Genomic DNA, 23,975 nt, shown 5'->3' with positions numbered 1-23,975 from the left:
CACCCAGTGGGTGTGCTGGCGCGCCCCCACAAAGAAGAAAATTGCAAGAAGACTTACCAGGACGGCGCGCTCCAGGTCGCGCGTCCGCTCCACCTCGGCCTGGGCGAAGGCCTCGAGCCGTTCCGTCCGGCCTCGCAGGCGGCGGCTGACGGCGTCCAGCGCCTCCTCCTCCTGGGTCTGAGGCCCGAAGACAACGGCGCTCCCGCTCCACGCTGGCTGCGGCACGACAGCTCGGCGCTCTCCCTGTCGGGGCACCAAGGCGTGCTCCTCGCTGGCCACTCGCGACGCGGCCAGCACCTCCTCCGGGACGCCCTGCATCGCCGACCCTGACCCGGACGCCGGGACGCCCTGCGTTGCCGTCTCCGACCCAGCTGCCGGGGTAACCTTCGGCACCGCCGCCCGCGGTGCCTCCTTCAAAACCGGCGGCACCTCCGTCGCCGCCGCCCGCAGCGTCTCTTCCAAAACGACGCCGCCTCCACCACCATCAGTCCCCGCTCGCTCGGCCACGTCGGCCCGTGGCGGGGTGTCATCCTCCACCTCCACGACCTCCCGGTCGGGGATCACCACCTCAGCCCGGCCTCCACGGCCGCACTCCCTCACCGACGACGGCTCAAAGACCGTCGCCGCCACCACCGTGCCCTCTGGCATCTCGCGCCAGACCGGCTCCGCGCCGGGTCGCGCCCATGCCGCCGCCGCGTCGGTCCAAGCCCGGACCGACGCCGCCTGCAGCTCCGCCTCAGCCCGGTTCCTCTCCCGCCAGGCTAAGGCTTCGACGTCATTCGGATCCAGGCTGAGGTCCGAGTCGGCCCGTCCCTCCACCTCGGCCTGATCGGCAAGGTCGTACCGGCTCCTGCGGAACGCGGCCCCTTCGGCGGTCGCGGCTTCCGCCGCCGCCCTCACCAGCGCGATTGGCGACCTAAAGAAGAAGACAGAATGAGCAGAAAAGAAACAAGACTAGCCCAAGAAACAAAAAAACCTGAGCGCAAACAAGAGATGAAGCTCACCCTGCCAAGACCGGGACCGGGGTTGGCCTCCCGTGCCCGCCGCTGCGCTTCCTCTTGGCCGGCCTCCCGGCCGCGGCCGAGTCCGCCATGCGCTTCGGGGCCCGGGGTCGCGACGCGATGCTGTCTTTCCCATGCGGACGGCTTGGCGCCGCCCCATGCGAGGACCCGGCTCCGCCCGCGTCGCCGCCTCCCCCGCCCAACGCCACTACACCAACAACTGGCGTCAGCACCGGCCGTTCCGTGCCGCGGTCAGCAATTCAAGACACATGAAGAAAAACACGAGACTTACCCGCATGACGCCCAGCGCCGGCGTCGGACTCGGCCTCCTCCTCCCCGCCACGAGCCACGGGCTCCTCTGGCGCCACCGGCTCCACCTGCGACGGAGCCCGGGCGTAAGGATGTCGAATCGCGTTCAGAAGTACCCCCGGCGTCGCGTCAGGACGGATGAGAAGGTGCACAGCAGCAAAGTGAGAAGACCAGACACTCACCCGCGGCGCCGGGTTCGACCGGCTGTACGGCGCCTTGCCGAACGGCCAGTCCTCCCCAAGGTTGGCCTTGGAGATGTCGTTCACGCCGCGCGCGATCTGCTTCGCGGAGAGCCGCGTCGACCCCATGCGGTTGGGGTCTTGAAGGCCGACCATTTTGCCGATGAGGCAGGAGCGCCCCTGAAGCGGAAGGACCCGGCGCATGACGAACGCGTCGAGGAGGTCGGTGCCGGTGAGCCCCTCCTGCGTCCTTATTACCGTCACCCGCTCGCAGAGATTAACGATCTCCTGCGACGGGCGCTTGGGCGAGTAGCCCCAGTTCGTCTTCGCCCGCGGCGGTGCGATGGCGAAGGCCGGAAGATTAATGCGATCCGCTCCAAGGTTGCGGACGTAGAAGGAGTTCTGCCACTTCTTGACAGAGTCCTCCAGCGGGATCTTGGGGAAATCCGCCCCCGACCGCTTCGAGATGACGACGGCGCCGCAATCGGCGAACTCCCCGGCCAACGGGCCCTGCTGCTTCAAGGAGAATAAGCGCGCCCAAAGGTCGATCGTAGGCTCGATCCCCAGGTACCCCTCGCAGAGGGTGACAAAGCCGGAGAGCTGGACGATGGCGCCAGCGCCAAGATGATGCGGCTGGAGCCCAAAGAACTCCAGAAAGGCACAGAAGAAGGTGCTCGCAGGCAGCCCGAACCCGCGCTCGAAGTGCGTGAGGAAGACCACGCGCTCCTGCCCCTCGGGCCGAGGCCTCTGCTCGCCGCGCGGCAAGCGGACGCCGACGTCCGTCTCCCGCGGCAGGCGCCGCGTCGCCCGGAGCTGGGTGATGTCCTCGGGGGTGACGTTCGAGCCCATCCAGGAGCCCGATGGCGGCGACATGGTCGAAGAAAGAAGAAGGAAGATGGACGGCAAAGGAGTTCTGCTCGGAGCAGCGGGCGCCGCAGTGCGTCTGATGCGAAGAGCGGAGCGAGAGCAAAGGGACAGGAGGGCGCGAGCGAGAATAATGTCCGCCGCCCCCCTGCCCCCCCGATTTATAACCCTCGTTTTGAACGTGGGGAAGTGGGGAAGTGGGATTGTCTGCATGCGCCGTTCCACTACCCCGCAATAAGTGCGCGCGTACACGTGCAGTAACTGCCGGGGGAAGAGCAACCGGCCCCTGGACGCCGCAATAAATCCGCGCGCTTGGGCCGAGGGTGCGCGGCGGCGTGCCCCAGCCCGTCGCCCGGTCCCGTCACGCGCGTGGCCTGTCAGGCCCCTCCGGCTTCCGGGCACCACGTGGCGCCCGTGCAAAGCCCGAGGGATTGCCCCAAGATTCGGCGGACTTCTCGGTCCCCGCCACGACCAAGACGCCGCGATCCGGTTTCCGAGAAAACCGGCACACAGCAGGTGTTGCCGGACCCGACGCTCGCAGAATCCACCTTGCTTAAGGGGGAAACTGCGAAGGCCCACTCATCCGAAGACGGCGGACCTTCAAAGCTTCAGGGACTACTGTCGGGGGGATGGACCCCGGGCAGGCAACGGAACCCGGATCCTCTTCAAAAACAACGGGGCTGGCACCGCCCCTCAAAACCGGTGCGCGCTTGGCCGGGTCGCGACCCGGCCAAGCCCCCCAAGCCGGCCAGACTAGCCAACCCGGCAAGACACGTCGACTCGGCCCCAACAACTGGCGCAAGACAGCCGAACCCGGCACGGCCAAGGTCTCCTCACCAAGCCAGCGCCACCCATGGCGTGCTACGCAATCCAGCCACGGGTCAACTCCCGTCCCATCCAGGCCATATGACGGGGACAAGGCTTCAATCAACGATGACCGAGGTAACAGTGCCCCGCCCATGCCTCTGGTCAGCAGGAACGTGGCAACAGTGCCCCTCACCTACCCGCTGACCAGGGCCAGCGTGGCAACAGTGCCCCCACCCTCACCGCTGACGACAACAAGCGGCAACCTGACGGAGAGCACTGTACGCGGCTCGACTCGGCCACGCCCTGACGATCGACAAGACGGCGCACAGTCCCCCTAGGCCTGTGGGGCCCGCACCTAGGGGAACCCGGCGAACCACAAGCCCTCAGCGGGGCCCAGCCCAGGACCCCGGACACCGACTACACGGACCCACCGACTTATAACATTACCATTGTATCCCCGAGGGGTTGGACTATAAAACCCCCGGGAGCCCACGATCATTCGGGGCGAAGCAGAAGGACTAGCCACCAAACAACAACACCGGAGAGAAGGAGCAGCCCAAGCCTTGGCCAGCTTCCTTCCTCCTTCATACAGCTCCAGGAGCAACATTGTACTATCGATCATCCAACTACACTCGGCAGGACTAGGGGTATTATCTCTCCGGAGAGCCCCGGACCTGGGTATGTCCGGCGTCCCGCGCCCGCTCATGGCGACCTCGCCTCTGGAGCCCACCAGCGCCCTCGAGCCTCCTCCTCTGTTTAGCCATCCCTTGGCATCTGCCGTGCGCCCACCACGACAATCTGCCCGCTATATAAACTCCAGCCCCGACCATAGCCGCAATCATCCTAGTCCGGTCCCTTTCTCCTCTCCGCACCGTGCTTGCCATGGCCTCCTCGCACTCCAAAGCCCTCTGAGACACCCTCTCATCTGAGCAGAAGGAGATGGTTGCCGTTGCTACCGGCACGCGGATGAAGGCCGACGATGTCCCAATGGAGGATACGGCCGAGGACGAGCCGCCACCACCCTCCTCGCCAGTTCATGCCGGCATCACCGTCGACGAGGCCCATGCCCATTACACTGACATGGTATGGGAGGAACGGGAAGCCAAGTTCCGGCGGGCATAAGCCGACCAGGCCTACAGCCTTGGCCTCCTTAATGAGCACTGATGCGCGGAGGAGCAACTCGCCGCGGACACGACCATCGCGCCAGACATGGACGTGGTGGAGTAGGATGCGATGCTCGACTCCTACTGCTCCGCCACGACTGCTGGCGGTACCGGCTCCATCAGGCAGAATAATAGGCCGCCTACAAGGAGATGGACGAGGCAACGGATGAGGTGTTTGGCAAGAGCGGCGACGAGGAGGACATCGCCAGTTCTGCCAAAGCCGCGCTCCGTTGCCACAACCACGAATCTGGCACGTCCGCGGGTGCCGCCGACAGCGAGGAAGAGTAGTGCATGGTAGGTTTTCGCTGCTTGGGTCCCAAGAAGGCCACCGCTCCCCCTCCCATTGAAGCCAAGCTTGGTGGGCTCAACATCGTCTGTCGATTAGCCGCCAAGGCTGCGAAGGCGGAAGCTGCAGGGGCATAGCTAGAGAGCGCCAAGGCGGAACTGGAGAAGGCGAAGGCAAGAGCCAAAGCCTCACTTTTCGGGGCTCACGGCCAGACATGCGGAACGGGCGCCGATGATCATTTAGATTAGGTTTAGAGTAGGGTTTAGTTAAAAATTGTCTAAAGTATAATGAATTCGGTCTGATTTATATGAAAATCCCCTTTTTGCATGAATTTCTTCTTCTTAGTTCAAACAGTGGTTCAAATGTATGCGGTCAGCGTTGGATGGCGGCTCCTGCATCGTGTCTCTGGATTCCTCCCCCACCCCCAGGTCCGCGGACGGATGTAGGCAGACCGGGCCAAACTGGCCGGCCCGACATGGCTCGGCCCAGCCTGGCCCATGCTAATCATACCTGGCACGGCACAGCCCGCGATGGCATGTTCAATAGTGGGGCCATGCCGTGTTGGCCCACGTGCGCCACTCCTTGGCCCAGGCACGCCCTGGTTATTAAACGGGCCGCCTGTTTTTCAGCCTATTGGGTTGTATTTTAGGCCTATTAGGCTGTAATTTCGGTCACATATATAAATTTCTGAAAATAATAATAATAAACGGGCCGTGCAGTGTCGGCCCGCGTGCCCAGCCTCTAGGCCTAGGCACAGCCCAAGGCGTGCTGGGCAGGACCCGTTTAGCCTGTGTCGTGCCTGACCCATGGCGGGCCATGCCGGCGTGCTCGTGGGCCGGCCTGATTGGTCCGTTCCGTTTGGCCAACTATAGATGCGGGAGAGAATTTGCGAGTCAACATTGAAGATGCCCTAACACTGTGCATATGTTTTTTCAAGAGAAATGTGCATGCTTTTCTTACAAGAAGGAAAAGCAGTGTGAGCATGCAGTCATGCTTGGATGGACCCGCAGTTTGTTTCCCAGAGTGATCCGCATTTCCAGTGAAGCATATAAAAAGGTGGACGCTACACGTCAGCTGATGAAATTTGAATAAGATCAGCCGTCTCAGAAGTCGTTGGATGATGGGCGCGCCAACTATTCCATCTTTGCCCGCTAGTCGCAGTCCTGTGCAAAAACCGGCCATGTTGCGCTCGACCCGGCGCAACTCAACCCCTGTTGCACCCCGGCTCGAACCCTCTTCCATCGTTGCAACACGCCCTATGTTGCGACCACAACAAGACTCCTATTGCAAACCCGAACCTTTTTTCTACCACCGCAACTGGACCCATTCTTCTACCATTGTAATATACCCTGTATTGCGACTACAACAGGACCCTTGGTGCAAACCCAAAGCTTCTTATATCATTGTAACACGACTTATGTTGCGACATTGCAAACTTACCATTGAGACCTAACCTTATTCAGAGAGAGAGAGAGAGAGAGAGAGAGAGAGAGAGAGAGAGGGGGGGGGGGGGAATGAACCTCTGGCTGGAGATAGTGGCGGGCGAGCCCAGACAGGCGTTGCGCATGAGAGGCAACGAAATCGGACGGTTGAAAGGAGGCGTTTCCGCAATTAGAGATGATACCCACATATTGCTGTAAAAATTGGTTGGAATATATTTAATAAGATTTAAGAATATGAATATTCCTATTAATGATATTTAAACCAAAACTAAAGTTGCATATAACTTATTGTATTTTTTTTATTATTTTAAAATATTTATTGAATAATAGTAGCATAATAGAATCGAAATGACAACATTTTCTCATGCATGAATGCACGATTGCATGTTTATGTTTTTTATGCATGATGGCATGTTGAAATATCATGGTTGCACGTAGAAATAGATTAGTGGAGATTGATATTACAGTTCAAAATTTATCTAAATGTAAAAATGTAAGATATAGAAAATATAATTCATGTTGTGTGTGTGACAGGGGAACCCCTCGTCTCCGGCTGAAACCAAATTAAAATCCCCAAATTAGTACAAAAACAAATAATACTATTACTTCCTTCGCACCGGTCAGCGACACTTATTTTGGGACGGAGATAGTACATTTTAATTAGTTCAACCATATTGTTTTCTATCCATATCCTGAGATATATATTAGAATATGTATAATATATGTAGTTTTTTTTGTCCAACTTCTACAAAAAGAATACTAGAAGGAATACTCCCTCCATTCCCTTAGGCTAGTCATAGTGGGGAGTATCATATACTAGTATCGTACATATGATACTAGTGTATGATATTATCTTCATACTGCATAGTATCATAGATGATCATATTTATTGCCATGTATGACACAAAGTAGCATAGCATTAACATGATACGGTATCTACCTATACTACTCTAATTCTCTCTCTCTTCTTTAACTGTGTGCAACATAAGCATGTTTGCTAGTCCCAAGTGCATGTTACCGGTTATGTTACCCCCACTATGACCAGCCTTATACAAGGCCACTATCAAAAATACATTTTGCATCAATACAAGGCCACCAACAGTAACCGAGGCAGAAATTAATGATGTTTTCTCGTACTAGCAACTTTTTAATACTTACATGCATGTAGTCATAATGACACTTAGCTACTTCCTTGCCATGCATTTGTTGCATGCTTATAGCATATTAATGATCTCGGTTAACGAAAAAAGTTGACTTGCAAAGCAGTCATTAAATTTTATTTTGGTACCTGTAATCTGAGTTTGTGGCATTGTATAAGAGAATGGAGGGAGTACATAAAACATTGAGGTCATCAAGCTCTTTCCCCACCAAAGACCAGATCTCATGCTCTTCTCGCGACACCATGAAGATGGCACAATGGCTGGACAATAGACCCGCGAATGCCAATGTGAGGTTCTCCAAAGTTGCAACGCAATGCAAAGGCTACGCTCACAACGGAAACGGAGACATTAAAGCAATTTTATGACATCTCCAGTGTACCAACACGAGCTAATTTCACCGCCTCATCCTTGTCAAACTCCAACCGATGAACTTAACTCGAACAAAGAACATGCTACATAATCTGCAAACCCCAACCAGTAGATCAGATACTCATCCTCGCTGACCTGGCGAGGCTGACCGGAGGAGGGAGAACCATGATAAGACCCATTGGGGTGGACGATCCAAACATGTGGCGGGGGTTTCTCACCGGGAGAGAAAGAAAAACTAGTTCGGTTAGCACGCCGCCAAATTTGGTGTAGTTGGAGGGAAAAAGAGCAATGCTACACGTACAAATAACTACAGGGTTTTGCAGGGGAGGATTAACTTGTGCTTTGTGATTGGTCAATAGGTTGTGGAGCCAGCCCACCCCCGAAAATCAGGGGAGGGGGAAGGGCAAATTTGTGATTGGTCAGTAGATAAAAAGAGTCTGTAAAACCCTGTAATTGTTTGTACGTCTAGCATTTTTGAGGGAAAAATCCCCAAATCAACAAGCCAATTTGAGCGGTCTCCGTCTGCCTTGAACGAATTGAAGTCGAGGCACGGGGCCCCGTCACCTGGCAGCGATGGACAACTTGCGCCGTGAGCCGAACCCACGAGGAAGAAGAGTCAAGAGCAGCAGTGCAGCACGAGCACATATCGCCCCCTGCTTCGCGCGGCCCCGCAAGAAGTCTCCTGGAACCCATCTTATCCCCTGCCCTTTATTAGCACCCGCACCGGAGGAGGGCTGCACCACCACACCACACTCCACGCTCCCGTGCTCTCTCTCCAGCCAACTACACCAGCGCGCGAGCTAGACGGTGACTCTCCCCTCCCAGGGTCGGTGCAACGGCAACCATGGCGTTCACGCAACGGCAACTCGACCTCATCCGCGCCCACCTCCTCGACGACCTCCACGCCGATGCCGACTCCCTCGCCAGCTGCAGCTGTGACTCCGACTCCAGTGCTTCGTCGCCGCTGGGGCGGCGGAGGCCGGCGCTCTCCTTGTTGCTGCCGCCGAAGCCGGCGACGACGATCCTGGGGCGGCAGCCTCAGCAGGAGATCTGCGGCAACGTGGAGGGACAGGAGGAGGAGGAGGACGACTTCCGGCGGTACCGGGGCGTGCGGCTGCGGCCGTGGGGCAAGTTCGCGGCGGAGATCCGGGACCCGGCGCGGAAGGGGGCGCGCGTGTGGCTCGGCACCTACGACGACGCCGTGGAGGCCGCGCGCGCCTACGACCGCGCCGCCTTCCGCCTCCGCGGGTCCAAGGCCATCCTCAACTTCCCCAACGAGGTCGGCACCCGATCCATCCAATGGACCTCGCCTGCTCCCCTCGCCGACACCATCGCCGCTGTGCCCACCGGCGGCAAAAGGATGAGGCCGGCACAGGAGGAAGAGCGCCTGAGGGAGGTGAAGAAGGAGAGGCTGCAGCTGAAAGAGGGTGATGAGGAGGGTTGTATTGCCGCGAACTACAACGCTGCAGGCGGGGACGCGCCAGCGAGCTGGGACGGCGTGGCGGCGGCTAGAGACGCCGACATCTGGGAGGAGCTGAAGGTGATCTGCAGCCTGCCGCCCCTCTCGCCGCTGTCGCCGTACCCGCACTTCGCCTTCCCTCAGCTCTCGGTCGTGAACTGAGCAGGGGGGGGGGGGGGGGGGGGGGGGGGCTCTGCCTAACCCTGAATTTGGTTAGATCACAGGGCGTTCTTTGATTAATGTGCCATCACTACGATAAATTCATTCGTTCTTTCGTAACCCGTCGAGCGACTCGACGTCTGCGCTCCATGGAGCAGCGATTTGTCAATGAAATGGAATTTTGCAAACTGAAGTAAGAATCTGTTTTTAAAAGACATCTGAAGGACATGGACATATATATCTATCCAAAAGGGGTAGTACAAAGGAATGACAACTTGTCACAGAACAAACCTTGAAAAGCAAAATTAGGCCAAAAAATATAATGGTGGTCTTCTTCCTTCAATCGCTTGTCACCCGTGGAGGCATCATGAAACTTGCACTGAACAAACAGTAATGAAAAGGGATGATACTTGCAAACGCTCTCGACATTTAAAATTTTGAAGACCACGAACAAGAAATCTTAGTAACCGCATGAGAAACGTGGACTCGGGAAACACTATAAGTATCACATGCTTGCAATCCTCCACTACAAATCCGAAGAATGGAAAAACTAAACCTTGGCATGTAACAAACCGAGAGAAGAGGTCAAAGTCGTTGCGTCAAAATCTAGCCAACTGCTTCCCATGATAGATACACCAATTATCAAGATCCGAATAGAGCCAACAAACTTGGCGGTACCCATTCTCACTGTCCCTTCGCCGACATCAAACGTTTCAAGGTAAGGAGAAGCCGTAGAAACCTTATTTCAATGAGCCATTGTTGTCACCACCGCCATCACCTCATCGATGATGAAGCAAGACCTACAGAAAACAAGGACCCGCAAGGAGTACAATCTACAAAGGAACAACCGGCATAGGATTTTTTCCCCCTTCCACCAAGGAGGCCGTCGGACAGAAGAGAGGAGGAAGGCCGAGGCGGTGGCTCGGAAGTCGGAAGGAACCCTAAGGGAGAACATTCTTGGAGAGACCATCTTTTTCCATATCATCGTAATTAAAAAAGAGTAATTACTGTCTGATGAGACAAATGATGACCGTCACCATTCTGATTAACTCGTAAGAGGACATCACTGGAAGATGTTTTTTTGTTAGTATGAAGAATACGTGCTTTGCTTCCGTTGACGTTTTCTCAAACACAGAATACAATCTGCAGATGTGTACGCACGTGTGGGCGTGGCGCGTTCACGTAGACACCTTATGACCGGCCAGTTTAATCACGTTCTTTACGTTTTTGAAACCCGAAAACTGATTATTCAAACCATGCATGCACTTTGTAGTTCATTTTGATGTATGAATAATGGGGCTCAGTCCCTAAAAGAAAATGGGGCTCAGAGAAAGATACATGCATGTTTATATAGGCCATGTGCGTGATTTGGTACACGTATAAGCAGGAGCGTCGTACACACATGCATGCATGCTGCATGCACCGGTCGTTGTATATATCTACCGTGAAAGTTAGGTACTCCTACAAGCTTGCCCGGTCGCAAGCAAATCAACGAGGTGTACTCTTCAGGCACCTGTCTTGTATTCCCTCCATTTCAAAATAGATGACTTAATTTTATAATAACTTTAGTACAAAGTTAATATAAAATTGGTTCATCTATTTTAGAACGGAAGAAGTACATACGTTCAGACAGAACAGTACACGCACTACCTCCACTTGCACGTGAACAAGAGAAAAAAAAAAGGACGAGCACGTATGGCGGTGTGATATCTCAGTGAGTGTGACCGTTGACGTGCGTGCATCATCAGCAGACTACTTCCGCATTTGAAAAAGTAGACAGCTTAATTAGCCTCCAAAAGGCAGGCCATGTTTAAATAGTTGTGTATATGCGGAGAACATGATCTTTTGTTGACTTAAAATGCATCTATATACATCCGTATGTGGTTCATAGTGGAAGCTCTACAAAGGCTTATATTTAGAAATGAAGGGAGTATGAAACTATATTTCATAACGGATTTAACAATATTGATTTGGCATTGTCGATATTGATATTTTTTTCTATATGTTTGATTAAAATAGAGATACTTTGACTTTGGACAAAATTTATATGTAGATTAAAAAGGACCAGAGGGAGTACTACCGTAGTATTTACCAGAAGCTCGAATCAAGTGGAAGAATCACTTGTAGTTTCAGTCATGCATGTTAAAGTGTTAATCATGAGTTACGCCTTTGAGTCAATGATTTGCTCGCAAACTTTGGTCGACCTCATTATTTGACCTGGCCAACATAGTAGGTGGTGGGTGTTTGATGGCCTTGATTGAACTATTTTTTTTTCTTTTTTTTACTGTGGGCATGATAAACTAAATCTTGGCGCGCATAAGTAATTATATTTTCTTCTTGTAATTATGAACTAAAAGGGGCTCGCATGATTTTGAAAACATAGAAATGTGAGGACGAGTTTGTGCATTGTTACTTGATGTTCCTCTTTTAGATAGCTTGGTGTTTTCGAGCTTGTCTTTTTACCTACATCGGCTACATGCAAAACTAGGGCTCAGTCCCTAAAAGAAAATAGGGCCCCACATTGGCTACACATTAACATTGTTATCTCTGGGGATGGAAACTTTGTTATCTGGGCCTAGTTATCTCCTTGCAAAGCCCAGTTTTTTTAAAAAAATAACCACATATATTTCATTAGTAGACAAACTTATTATAGAGAGTACATATGCGGTCACCACATGAGACATATATAGGTGTCTTACATTATCTCCTTGCAAAGCCCAGTTGAAATGTAAAATTCCTACATTTTTTTTCCTTTTGAACTGAGATGAACGCAGGAATTCTCATTTTTATAGTTTTCCTTACCCCGTTCCTTCAACCATAAGGTTGAAGAGTACCTCCAATTCCTATCAATCAAGAGGCCCCAAAGGGAAAGTTATGCTACCTAAGCAACACAAATTTCTCTAGAAAAAGGTAAGCAACATACTCCCTCCGTTTCAAAATAGATGACCCAACTTTATACTAAGAGTCATCTATTTTGGAACGGAGGGAGTAGAAGCGTATATCTACAAGTATTCACTTGCAAAGAAAGAAAAGAAATCAATTGCTCAATTTGGTTCAAGATAAAGCAAGAGCTCCCATTTCTTCCTTGCAAGCAAAAGCAATAGCTTCAGCCTTCGGGTGGGACTATGACAGCTCTGAAGCGATGCCACTGGTTTGGGGGCCCTTCCGAACGTGGGTCCGGCATGTCATTATCCGTGCGATAAACACAACCACTGGCAACAACCCTACCGAATCTTTCGTAAAATGAAAAAAGAAATACCGGCGGGGTCGTTATTCATGGGCCCACTTGTCTGCGGCCCAAGCTGCGTCGAGCCTTGGAGTGACGGAGCTCCCAACGGTCGCACCAAACCTCTCTGACACGGGGGCCCCGCGCAGCGAGTTCACCCACAACTGCCCCTCCTAGTCCTCCTCCCCCCTTCTCCCTCCGCCCAGTTCACCATTTCCGCGGCCGCACACTCCCCGCGGGGCGACGAGAGTGAGCGGGAGCGGGAGCGCTGCGAGAGAGGGCGAAGCCCTAACCCTCGACCCCCGACCGGAAGCCGATGGCCGCGCTTTCCCCCGCCGTCTCCCTCCTGCTGGTCCTCGTCGTCGCCGCCTCCGCCGCGCTCGCGCCGGTGTCCTCCGCGGTGCCCTTCATCGTCCTGCACGGTTAGGGTTCCGTGCTCCCCCATCCTCGTGTCGATTCGGGGTCTGTTTGGCGTTAGGGTTTCGTCTTGAGGTTTTGGCTGGCTGGCTGTGCTCGCGCGCAGGGATCGGGGACCAGTGCGGGAACGACGGGATCGCCTCCTTCACCGATGAGCTGGCGGAGTGGTCGGGATCCAAGGGATACTGCATGTAATGGCGTCTCTCCTTCTCGCTTACTCTTTTTCTCGCGGATTGTTTTTGTTGCCAGTGTGCTCAAGCAGTTATGTTGATTACAGCGCGTAGAAGTATTCTCTACCGTCATGCAGTCATGTTGATTATAGCTAAGCAAATGTCGGTCTGTGAACCTTTGTGTTGGGCTTGCTGATTTGTACGCTGTCCAATTTTTTGTTGGGTGTGTTGTTTGCGTGTTAAGCAACGAGTCTGTACTGTCTGTATGTGGATGTTGCGACATCCCACCTCCGATAATATGTGGCGTAAAACTTATGTGAGTTAAATCTTATGATCTGTGTTATATTATATAGCGTAATATATTATTTTTGTTTCCATGTGAATGCCAATAAATATGGATTCCCAGATTAGTAATGTTAATCTAATTAGGCGTCTCTTGTCTGAATATCTGAGTGCAGCTTCAGAAATTAAGAGCCTGAGCAATCTATGTACCCAGCTTCTGCCACGAGATATTGCCGCTAGCCCTCAGTGCCATTACTTTGTTTGAATATTAAACAATTTAGCTCACGGCATTTGTTGTCGAGTTTATTGTTGGAATTTAAACATGTTCTTCCTGTACAGGGAAATTGGGAGAGGATCATGGGATTCTTGGTTAATGCCACTTCAAGATCAGGTTGGTTTTTTACTATTAATTTTCTTTAACTAAATAAACTGTTCCTTGTAGAAGTTTCTAAGATCACAAGGTCATCTACAGGCAAATGTGGTTTGCAAGAAGGTGATGCAGAATCTTCGGTACTGCTTTTCTGTATAGTATCCAGACCCGTCATGGAATTGGTTTTCCAGGTAAAGGAAATGGAAGAACTTCGTGAAGGTTACAGCATAATTGGCCTTTCTCAGGTGCGTTCATGCTGATGTGCTCTAATTGGGTTCAGGGCAAGAATACAGTGTCATAATGTATTAATGTGCATATATTTGCTGTGCCATTCTTTTTTGTATTACTGTGCTCTTATGTCGTTTCTAAATTTTGTAGTAATTCTGAACTCTGTTGATGTCCAAATTAGTGCCAATTGACTACCAGTAAATTTGGGATGTTCTGTGATAAATTCTTACTGGCTGTTGATTTAGGGAGATATTACCGATAGTTGCTATGTACTTTTACAAAAATCAGTTACTCTGAGTTAAAGACTTCCCCTCCTGTGCTAAGCCATCTCTTACCTTTCAGGGGAACTTAATTGGGCGGGCAGTAATTGAGTACTGTGAAGGTGGACCACCGGTGAGCGAATTTATTTGCTTGCCTTTATGCAATAGTAACAGTGTAAAACTCACCTAATTTGGTCCGCTAAATAAGAAAGTTAACATTTTGGCCAGCACCCACACATGTTATAATGGTGATAGAAGATCATGATGATAGGAATACTGAAGAACATTTGTAATTTTGTTAAGTATATCCATCTATTGTATAACAAATGATGATGCTTAATGTTTTGATTAGGTGCTTCACTTCATGAGTATGTGTATCAGTAGTGCTGCGAGACTTCTTTCAAAACATTATTTTTGTTACCCTGAATGATGATTAGGGCTTTTCCTGTACTGTATCCCTTATAGTTTATATGATATTGTCTTCACTTCTTCTTGGGGAACTATATATCTTTATTTATTGTAACAGGTAAAGAATTTCATCTCAATTGGGGGTCCTCACGCTGGTACTGCTTCAGTGCCACTTTGTGGTGTAAGCTTACTCTGTCCTTTCCTAGTTATCTTTTATCAGTCTATAAAGAGTAAGCTTTGTGGTGTAAGCTTACCGATGGATTAATACTAGTAATAAACAGGCACTTATGACTTTCTAGATAACTACTGACTACTGGTAGACACCTCATCCGTTAAGATGGATTATTCTCTTTCATCCAAGATATATGTTGATTTAGCTCCATGTAATAGAATACGCTAAAGTGCGATAAAAGCTAGTGCCAAGTTTTCCGCATAGTCCCCCCTCCCAGGGAAGAAATCCTCATTCAGTATACACATTCAATGGGAAAAGTTATTTGAAAAAAGAACATAATGAACAGTATTTGCAAACAAGAACCTATGTTACTTGAATGCCATGAAAACTTGACGGAAGAAAGTATGTCATACAATATGAAATTTTGTGGGGCTACCTCCGTCATCTAACATGAAGTTTTGTTGGTCTACCTCATTTTTTCTTCTTAATCATGTGCGTGCTCACTTTTTATGATTTAGTCTTCCTTCTCCATGACTATCAAGTCTTAACATTTCGCCACAGTTGTCTAAATTGTCAATTTGCTGGTATATATCTCAATGGAGGTACTTGCATGTAGAGTACAGGCAAACACTTCCTCTTTCACTTAATGCATGTAACCATCTGCACTTGTATCCGAGTGCACTAGATGTTTAATGTCATCTACCCTATTGGTTCATGTGACTTACAAAATAATGAAAAGATGAGGCAATGTTACCCCGCAACAAAATCATTTTCTCATGGTATCAAATTGGCCAAGATTTATATTTCAATGCTGTAGAAGCAACCAAACCGTTGTAGGTTAAGCTAGTTTGGCGTGAGTCACTAGAGCAAACAGCACTGCATATCCTCAATTCTTGGTCAACAGGTTAGCAATGGAACGAACAGAAAATCTGTAGATTGTAAACTTATGTTGCTTTCACAGTGTCCCGCTGTTTTTTCTGTGTGTAGGAACATACATACCTCCAATCATTTTTGCATGAAGTATGATCATGTAAATCTTTCATTAATGTTGTTGCTGCTAAACTCATGTTTTCTAGTATTATATTTAGCTGTACAAGGAACTTGAATACTTTGGGTAATGATATTGATTTATACAGTTTCCACCTATTGTTACTGTCCTATTAAATATTTTCTCTTTGCAGTCTGGTTTTCTTTGCGTTCTTGTTGATGCGCTGATTCAACTGGAGATATATTCAAACTATGTGCAGGTTAGTATGTGGTGTCTGTTATTTGGTCACAGTTATCATTATTAGACATGACACATAATGTTTCTCTGAATAACTTGAGGTTGGTGAAATTACAGGCACATCTTGCCCCTAGTGGTTACCTAAAGATTCCCACTGTGAGTTCTTTATGCTATATTTGCACTTGCATATCCTGGCCATCAGGATCACCGTTTGAATTCAACCTATGTACTTGTACAGCTGTGTTCTGTGATCCTAAATGATACCTTCAGTGAATACTTCTATCCTATGATCCGCTAAATGACAACCAATTTCCCTTTCTTTTTCAGGATATGACAGCTTATTTGCAGGGTTGCAAATTTCTTCCGAAGCTTAATAATGAGATACCAAGTGAAAGAAACATTACATATAAAGAAAGATTTAGCAGCTTGGAGAACTTGGTACTGATCATGGTATGTTGAGCAAACATATGCTATTCTTGTTTTACCCACTTACACTCAAGGGTAGTCCCTACATTCCAAATTAGTTGGAGCTCTAGCTTTGTCCCAAGTCAAACTTCTCTATATTGACCAAGTCTACAGAGAAATGTGCTAATATCTAGACTAGGTCAAACACAACAGTTTGACTTAGGACAGAGCTACAACTTGAATTTCATTTGTAAGAGAGGGAGTATGTGGTAGGGATCAGACCGAAACTAGGTTCTTAGTCAATTTCATTTGTTATTTGATATTGGGCACTAGTGTACCCCACTCATTGTATTCTATAGGCAATAATCAGTAAATAAAACTGCTCTTGGTCATATTCAATATGCAAAGCAAGAGTTAAGAGTGAACATATAATCAGTACTCAATAATCATAGCACATGATATAACAAAATGGCAGCTCAAAAATCTATTGCCTCAGATTGCCCTCTTTGTCTTCTGCATTCCACATTGTGAGATACTTTGTCTGCTGAGGAGCTGACGCTTTGCCTTTCCAAACTGCTAAACAGTTTCAGGACGACGCAGTCTTGATACCTCGGGAAACAGCATGGTTTGGTTATTATCCTGATGGCGCCTTTAATCCAGTGCTGCCTCCTCAAGAGGTACTGTGCTGCTTCTGAATTGCATCTTTCTTTCTACCAAAAAGTACTTCATCATTCCTCGCATCGCATCAACTCCTTGAAAAGAAATTTCTGGCGATTTCGTATGGTTATTATCATTTGTGTCTGACTGCAAGAAAATGCCTTGTGTGTAGACAAAGCTATATACCGAAGACTGGATCGGCTTGAGGACTTTGGATGAGGCTGGGCGTGTTAAGTTTGTGTCGGTGCCAGGAGGTCACCTCCGCATATCAAGGAGCGACATGAAGAAGTACATAGTGCCTTATTTGACACCGTCATGTGGATCATCCAAGCAGAGTATTCGTCGAATCTTGTCATATTGAGGATAGGTAAACCACGCTTGCGGCTGTAATTGCACTTGTTCTGGGTCTTTGTAAGCCCAACCCATGTCTCTCTGCATTATTACCTTATAAATACATTGGCGAAACAGACTGGAACCATAACGTTGCTGTGTTCGGGGTAAATAGACTGGCGAGTTTGCAGCAATGGTCTCATCTTCCGGTCATCATGGAATCAATTTGCGCAAATGTTGTGACTGGTAGTTTGATCCTAGCATGGGATCGAGCTACCGTGGAAACGGAATATCAACAGTTTAAGCCCAACCCATGTTTTCTGAACCTTTTCTATGCAAATGTTGGTCCTACATCCCCGCCTATTTTCCAATCTCAAAGTAATCTTACTCATTTTTGAAGTACTCCCTCCGTTCACTTTTGTAAGACGTTTTTAGACATTTATTTAAGACAGCACCTAAAACTGTTCAATTTTAGCTGTCTTAAACGACTTATAAAAATGAACAGAGGAGTAGTAGAGATAGGGATAGGGATAGAGGTAGACGTTGGTAGTACATTAATTAACACGTGGTGATTCAGGTAATGTCAGTTTGCTAATGACGGTCACGGTTGGTTGTGAGATACTACGTCGGCTGATTCCTAACAGTACCGTCCGGAAGGCAGACAGGCACGGACGTGCTGGATCGAGAGACTTGTCGGGGACAGATAGGTCTTCGATTTCCGCCCGAACGATCGGGCAGAGTTAGATCTGGTTTCCTTTTTTTTTTATCGCCAGGCTTAGTATATATATATTCCTGTATACAGACGCTGGTGTTACGTACCCCTGTAACCGATTGCAGATCACGGAAGACCATGGCCAGCCGCTCGTCCCCGACGGAATCCATCACGGAGCTGTTCGCGATCCCCGGCTACTCGAAGCTGGCGCTGATTCCCCCCGGAACCCGGTCCACTTTGGTCCGGACCTTTCGCTTCCGCAGCCGCGTCTGGCACGTCACGGTTAGTCCGTCTGTTTTCAACAAAGGAGTGCCCATGTACGTCGGTGTCACCGTTTTCGCGGTCACCGGAGACTCTCCCTCGGGCATCACCGTCTCCATAGAAATCCTAGACCACACCTGGGAGCGCACCGTGTTCCACGAGGAGGAGACACTTAGCGGTGGCAACTGGTTCAAGCACTTGGGGTCAAGATGACTGCGCTAGAGGAGGCGTCTTGCATCCACAATGACAACATCCCTGTGAGGTGCACCCTCACGTACGCGAAGAAGCAAAAGAGAGGGCAGCGGCAAACAACAACTAGTTCCAAATGGTGGCACCGGCTTAGAAACATCATCTTTTGCGGCAGCGAACAGCAAGTGGGTCCAAATGGTGGCACCAGCTTAGAAAAAGGTTTACTATAAATTCAGCAGCGCAAAAGAGCAACTTCGACCTTAAAACGTGCTTCTCGTCTATTTACATGAGCGTGACCGGCTTAAATCCGTAATCAAGTTTATGCAGGCGAATGAATGAAAATCTCGTTGCTATTATCCAATTATGACTTCTTTACTGAAATCATAGAAGTATTTCATCTTATAAAGATTGATACCATGGAGAAGATATCTCCAAAGTATTTTATTGTAATTTTTAGTTACAGGAATTACTATGTAATTTCTTGGATCCTACTAGATTCAAAGCGTTAAACTTTTTTCTTCTGCAAAAAAGACATCAAAGAGCATCTTGTATTTGGTACTCCCTTTGTAGCTACGTATAAGATATTTTTTACCTAAAAAAAAGATATTTTTGCATTTTAATTTTTAATAGTACTTTCTACTTTTAGTGATCTAAACGTTTTTATATTTCTTTACAGAGGAGGTATCTACTGAGAGAAATAGTAGACAGTTCAAACGAAGGACAACAAAACATATAAGCAACCTATAAAAGTAAGAATGAGGATCCGGTAGCCGTCGTGCACGTTGCCCCATTATTTAGGTTATTTCTGATTTTCCTTTTGGAACAAGGTTATTTCTGATGCTCATTATGCTACGATGGTGGGCTAAGCTCTTCTTCTGATGGAAAGATCTCAACATTAGTATAAGCAACGCTAATTGCCAAGAGCCGGCGCCGGTGTGTGAGCGCCAGGGAACGGCTGCCTGTTCCAGCGGCTCTTCTTGTTATTCAGCATTATTTCTCTTCAACTTCTTTTTCTTCTTCCAAAGAACAGGAGCCAGATAGCAACAATATTCTTTTATTTTCATGCGAACAGGAGCTAGCTGGGATTGTTATAACAACTACCCCCTCCGGAAAGAAATATAAGAGCGTATCTAAACGCTCTTATATTTCTCTGTAGAGGAAGTAGATGATACCCCACGCATTGCTGCGGGAATCGGTTATAATATATTTTATAAAATTTGATTGAGTGAAATATAAATATTTAAGTTAGTAATATATGAACCAAAATTTAGAACACATATACTTTATTATATTTGATTATGTATACTTGTAAAGTATCTATTAAATATAAATAGAATAGTTGAATGAAAAATATTTTCAATGTATGGTTGCTTGTGGTGATGGGTCTTTTTCTATGCATGATTGCATGTTGAGGTGGGTCTTATCTCATCCATAATTGTGTGATGATATGACATGCTTGTATTTGTATCTATATCTATATCTTATCTTCTCTACTAATAAAGCAAGGTGCGTTTCGCCAATTTTTTCATCCATTAACCATCGATTTTTTTTCTATCCGAGGTGGTACTAAATTCTTATGTGTTCGTCTGCTGAAAAAAAGACTTTTTCAGAATTTCATACATGGCCGCGCGCTGTGGCCCAGCGAGCCAGCAGACTTATTTTTCTGTGCACGCAGCTGGAAAAATTCTCTTTTCCTTACAGAGCGACAAATAGTTGGAGCTTCACACAGGACAACCAATAATGAGCTGGCCCATTTTTCTTTGTTTCTGTGTTTTACTTCTATTTTTATCCTCCTTCCTTATCTGTTTTTCCCTACCAAGTTTATTTTTCTTATAGAATTTATTTCATAAATTCAAAATTCTCAAAAAATGTCAGTATTTAAAATAAAAATCAAATTATAGAAAATATTCAGAATTTCAAAATTTTGTTGCTATTTTGAAAAATATTCGGAACTTGAAAAAAGTTTCCCATTTTTCAAAAAAAATATTGTTTTCCAAAAATTCATAACTTAAAAAGAAAATGAAATTTAAAAAATTCAAAAAATATTCTTGTTTTAGAGAAATTTTCACAATTCAAAGTAATGTTAAAAGATACACATTTTCAAAAAAGTTATGAATTTTCAACACATGTTTCCATTCTAAAAATGTTCACAAATTCCAATAATATTCATGTTTTTATTAAAAAAAGTTGGTGTTTTCAAAAAATGTCTGTGAATTTTAAAAGATGATTCTGTTTCTAATTGTGTTCGCGTTTTTCTTTAGGTGTGCATAATTTTGAAAAATCTGTTCAGGATTTAAAAATGGTTCATGTTTCCTACAATATTCAGAAACTTCATATATTAAAATCTTCTCGATTGAAAGGAAAAGTAGATTGAATAATTCATGTGCCTTCTCTGGCGTACGATGACGTAACAAAACTCTTAAATGCCTTCGATCAATGAATGGAAAAATAACGGATTGATTACTTTACATCCGGCAAAGCTAAATACCGAAGATTGGATCAGCTTGAGGACTTTGGATGAGGCTGGGCGTGTTAAGTTTGTGTCGGTGCCCGGAGGTCACCTCCGCATATCAAGGAGCGACATGAAGAAGTACATAGTGCCTTATTTGACACCGTCATGTGGATCATCCAAGCAGAGTATTCGTCGAATCTTGTCATACTGAGGATAGGTAAACCACGCTTGCGGCTGTAATTGAACTTGTTCTGGGTCTTTGTAAGCCCAACCCACGCCCTCTGCATTATTACCTTATAAATACATTGGTGAAATAGACTGGAACCATAACGTTGCTGTGTTCGGGGTAAATAGACTGGCGAGGTTGCAGCAATGGTTTCGGTCATCATGGAATCAATTTGCGCAAATGTTGTGACTGGTAGTTTGATCCTAGCATGGGATCGAGCTACCGTGGAAACGGAATATCATAACATCTCTTCTGTACGTAAATAATAACATAAGAAATGTATGGTGCAAACATTGTTTTCCAAACCTTTTCTATGCAAATGTTGGTCTACATCCCTGTCTATTTTCCAATCTCAAAGTAATCTTACTCATTTTTTAAGTACTCCCTCTGTTTACTTTTGTAAGATATTTTTTAGACATTTAAGATAGCATCTAAAACAGTTTAATTTTAGCTGTCTTAAACGACTTACAAAAGTGAATAGAGGAGTAGTAGAGATAGAGATAGAGATATAGGTAAACGTTGGTAGTACATTAATTAACACGTGGTGATTCAGGTAATGTCAGTTTGCTAACGACGGTTGGTTGTGAGATACTACGTCGGCTGGTTCCTGACAGTACCGTCCGAAAGGCAGACAGGTACGGCCGTGCTGGATCGAGAGACTTGTTGGGGACAGATAGGTCTTCGATTTCCGTCCGAACGATCGGGCAGAGTTAGATCTGGTTTCCGCCCAAACGATCGGGTAGAGTTAGATCGGGAAATCCGTTGGTGCTCCCGGGAGTGCGCACTCTTGCACGCGAAAAATATATTTCAAAGTGCTTGTATGGTAGTGGCAGCGGTACCATCGGGCAATGTCGTTTGACACGAGATTTTCTCAAGCATTAGTTGGCTTTTAGGTCTTTGACTAGTGTAGATGTCTTGTTTTTACCCACATCGGGGAAAAGATAAAAGTGGACGCAGAGGTGCAGATTGCAAGACTGGAGGGTGCAGTGAATCATTCTGAATCCGCTCTCCGTGGTCGCGTCGTGTGAACCACCACCATGCAGCAAAATTTTGTATTTTGACCCTTTTCTAAAAGTTAATTGAGATTTGACCCTAGTTTGCAACATTTTCGGGATCTGACTCTTTTGCTACCGTCAGGGTCCACGGTGGTAGAACTTGGCGGTAGAAAACATCCCTACCGCCAAAAAGGCTGGCGGTAGCCTGTACAACCCTACCGTCAAGGTGCCCGGTGATAGGCGCGAGCACGCACTGTGTTTCATACTTAGGAAAAATTTGCGGTAGGGCATGCACCCCTACCGCCAGTGACCTTGGCGGTAGGATGCTATCTGCCGCCATGGACCCTGTCGGTAAGAAAAGGGTCAGATCCCGAAATTTTTGCAAGGTAGAGTCAGATCTTGATCAAGTTTCGCAAAAGGTCAAAACATGAAATTTAGTCCCATCATGTAGACTGGCTAGTCTTTATCGAAGTAAAGCAGGTACATGCAGTAGTATCGACGACCGACGCGTACCACGTACACGCAGATTACCTTGGTGATGTATTTTGCACGTACCCAACCAGCCTGGGTTTTCATTTTCATTTCAAAATGAAGAAAACAAGCCAGGGTTTCGACGTTGGCGCGACACCCCAAATTTCGGGCCTGATATAGCGCCCAAAGTGCCGCCGAGACGAGCACCTCTCTCTTTTAGCACCCCGGCCGCGTGAGAGAGAGAGGGAGGGAGGGAGGAAGGGACAAACACATGGGAGGGGAGGGCCCAAGTAAAACTTATACTACGAAGAAGTATACAAGTATACATTACATCTGAAAGATTATTAAATGGATAGAATAAACACTCAATTTGCAGAAGCACCACATACTGATAAGTTATATCACGCATAGGCAAACCAATCTGACTGGCGAAGTTGAGTTCAAATACATTAGTCTCTTTACGTATCATAATGGAAATGCTGATAACTAGACTTCAATGTTTAAACCAACGCACAATTTTTAATTCAATAAACATGTAGGCATCTCATTTGCACAAAATCAAACCAAGTGAATCTGGACAAGCATGTTAGGTAATCGAATCATGCGTAAAAGTATATTCAACAACATTTTTGGTTCTTCGAATTACAAAACCCAACTTGCAAGCCACATTTTCTATGCCCTAGAAGTTTTCATGAAATGACTGCCTAGGGCATAGAAACCAATAAAAAATTGTTAGTGTGCCTATAATTTAGAAATCCCTATCATAATATTCAATATAATATTAAAAGATGTATGAATACACGCATATATATGCAAATGTGTATACACTACATCATTTATGCAATATTAGAAAAATAAATATGAAAGATCTTTTAACAATAAAGAAATTTTTTGGTGAATCATAAAATTTTCATTTTGTACAATTAAAATTTTCAATGATATACATTACAATTGCATACCAATGAATAATACAACAGTTATTTGAAAACATTTTATGTGGCTAAGTAATAAAAAATATTAATTACAACTGTAATATGATACACTTAGTTTAAAATAGGTATAAAAGTTTAGTATGAAAAACAATTTTTTTACATCACCACGGGCCCAAAAATGCTTTGGACCGACTCTGAGGGGAGCGAGCGTACGTCTAATTTGTGTCTTGGTCTAATCTGCTCTCTTTCCGCTAGTTATTCGTTGTTTCCTCTGGCGTTTTTCATGATTTGAATCGTGTGGACTGCAGAAGTTGAACGGGGATTCGGGGAGCTCTTTGCATATTGTTTCCTTGTTTCTTTGGGGGGCGGGGGGGGGGGGGAGAAAGGTG

At 47.3% G+C, this 23,975-nt stretch overlaps 2 protein-coding genes across 3 annotated transcripts; both read left to right on the top strand.

Moving 5' to 3' along the window:
• The first annotated feature begins 8,303 nt into the window (after positions 1-8,303).
• LOC123168996 (ethylene-responsive transcription factor 5) lies at positions 8,304-9,220 on the top strand. Its single transcript, XM_044586860.1, has one exon. It carries the CDS (start codon positions 8,425-8,427, stop codon positions 9,199-9,201), a length of 777 nt encoding a protein of 258 aa, XP_044442795.1. The 5' UTR covers positions 8,304-8,424; the 3' UTR covers positions 9,202-9,220.
• Positions 9,221-12,563: 3,343 nt separating this feature from the next.
• Positions 12,564-17,542, top strand: LOC123181670 (palmitoyl-protein thioesterase 1). Of its 2 annotated transcripts, XM_044593990.1 has the most exons (12): positions 12,565-12,846; positions 12,948-13,032; positions 13,633-13,684; positions 13,766-13,786; positions 13,855-13,908; positions 14,234-14,284; positions 14,678-14,740; positions 15,913-15,978; positions 16,074-16,112; positions 16,284-16,406; positions 16,946-17,038; positions 17,191-17,542. In XM_044593990.1, exons 1-12 carry the CDS (start codon positions 12,741-12,743, stop codon positions 17,377-17,379), a joined length of 942 nt encoding a protein of 313 aa, XP_044449925.1. In that variant the 5' UTR covers positions 12,565-12,740; the 3' UTR covers positions 17,380-17,542. The 2 variants fall into 2 exon arrangements, with proteins under 2 accessions (XP_044449926.1, XP_044449925.1); XM_044593991.1 differs by lacking the exon at positions 16,074-16,112 and having other exon boundaries at positions 12,564-12,846; positions 16,305-16,406.
• The last annotated feature ends 6,433 nt before the right edge of the window (positions 17,543-23,975 follow it).

The sequence above is a fragment of the Triticum aestivum genome, chromosome 1D (genome assembly GCF_018294505.1).
Source record: "Triticum aestivum cultivar Chinese Spring chromosome 1D, IWGSC CS RefSeq v2.1, whole genome shotgun sequence".
NCBI lineage: Eukaryota > Viridiplantae > Streptophyta > Magnoliopsida > Poales > Poaceae > Triticum > Triticum aestivum.
The sequence above is the reverse complement of the archived record's forward strand: the minus strand, read 5'-3'. Positions and strand labels throughout refer to the sequence as shown.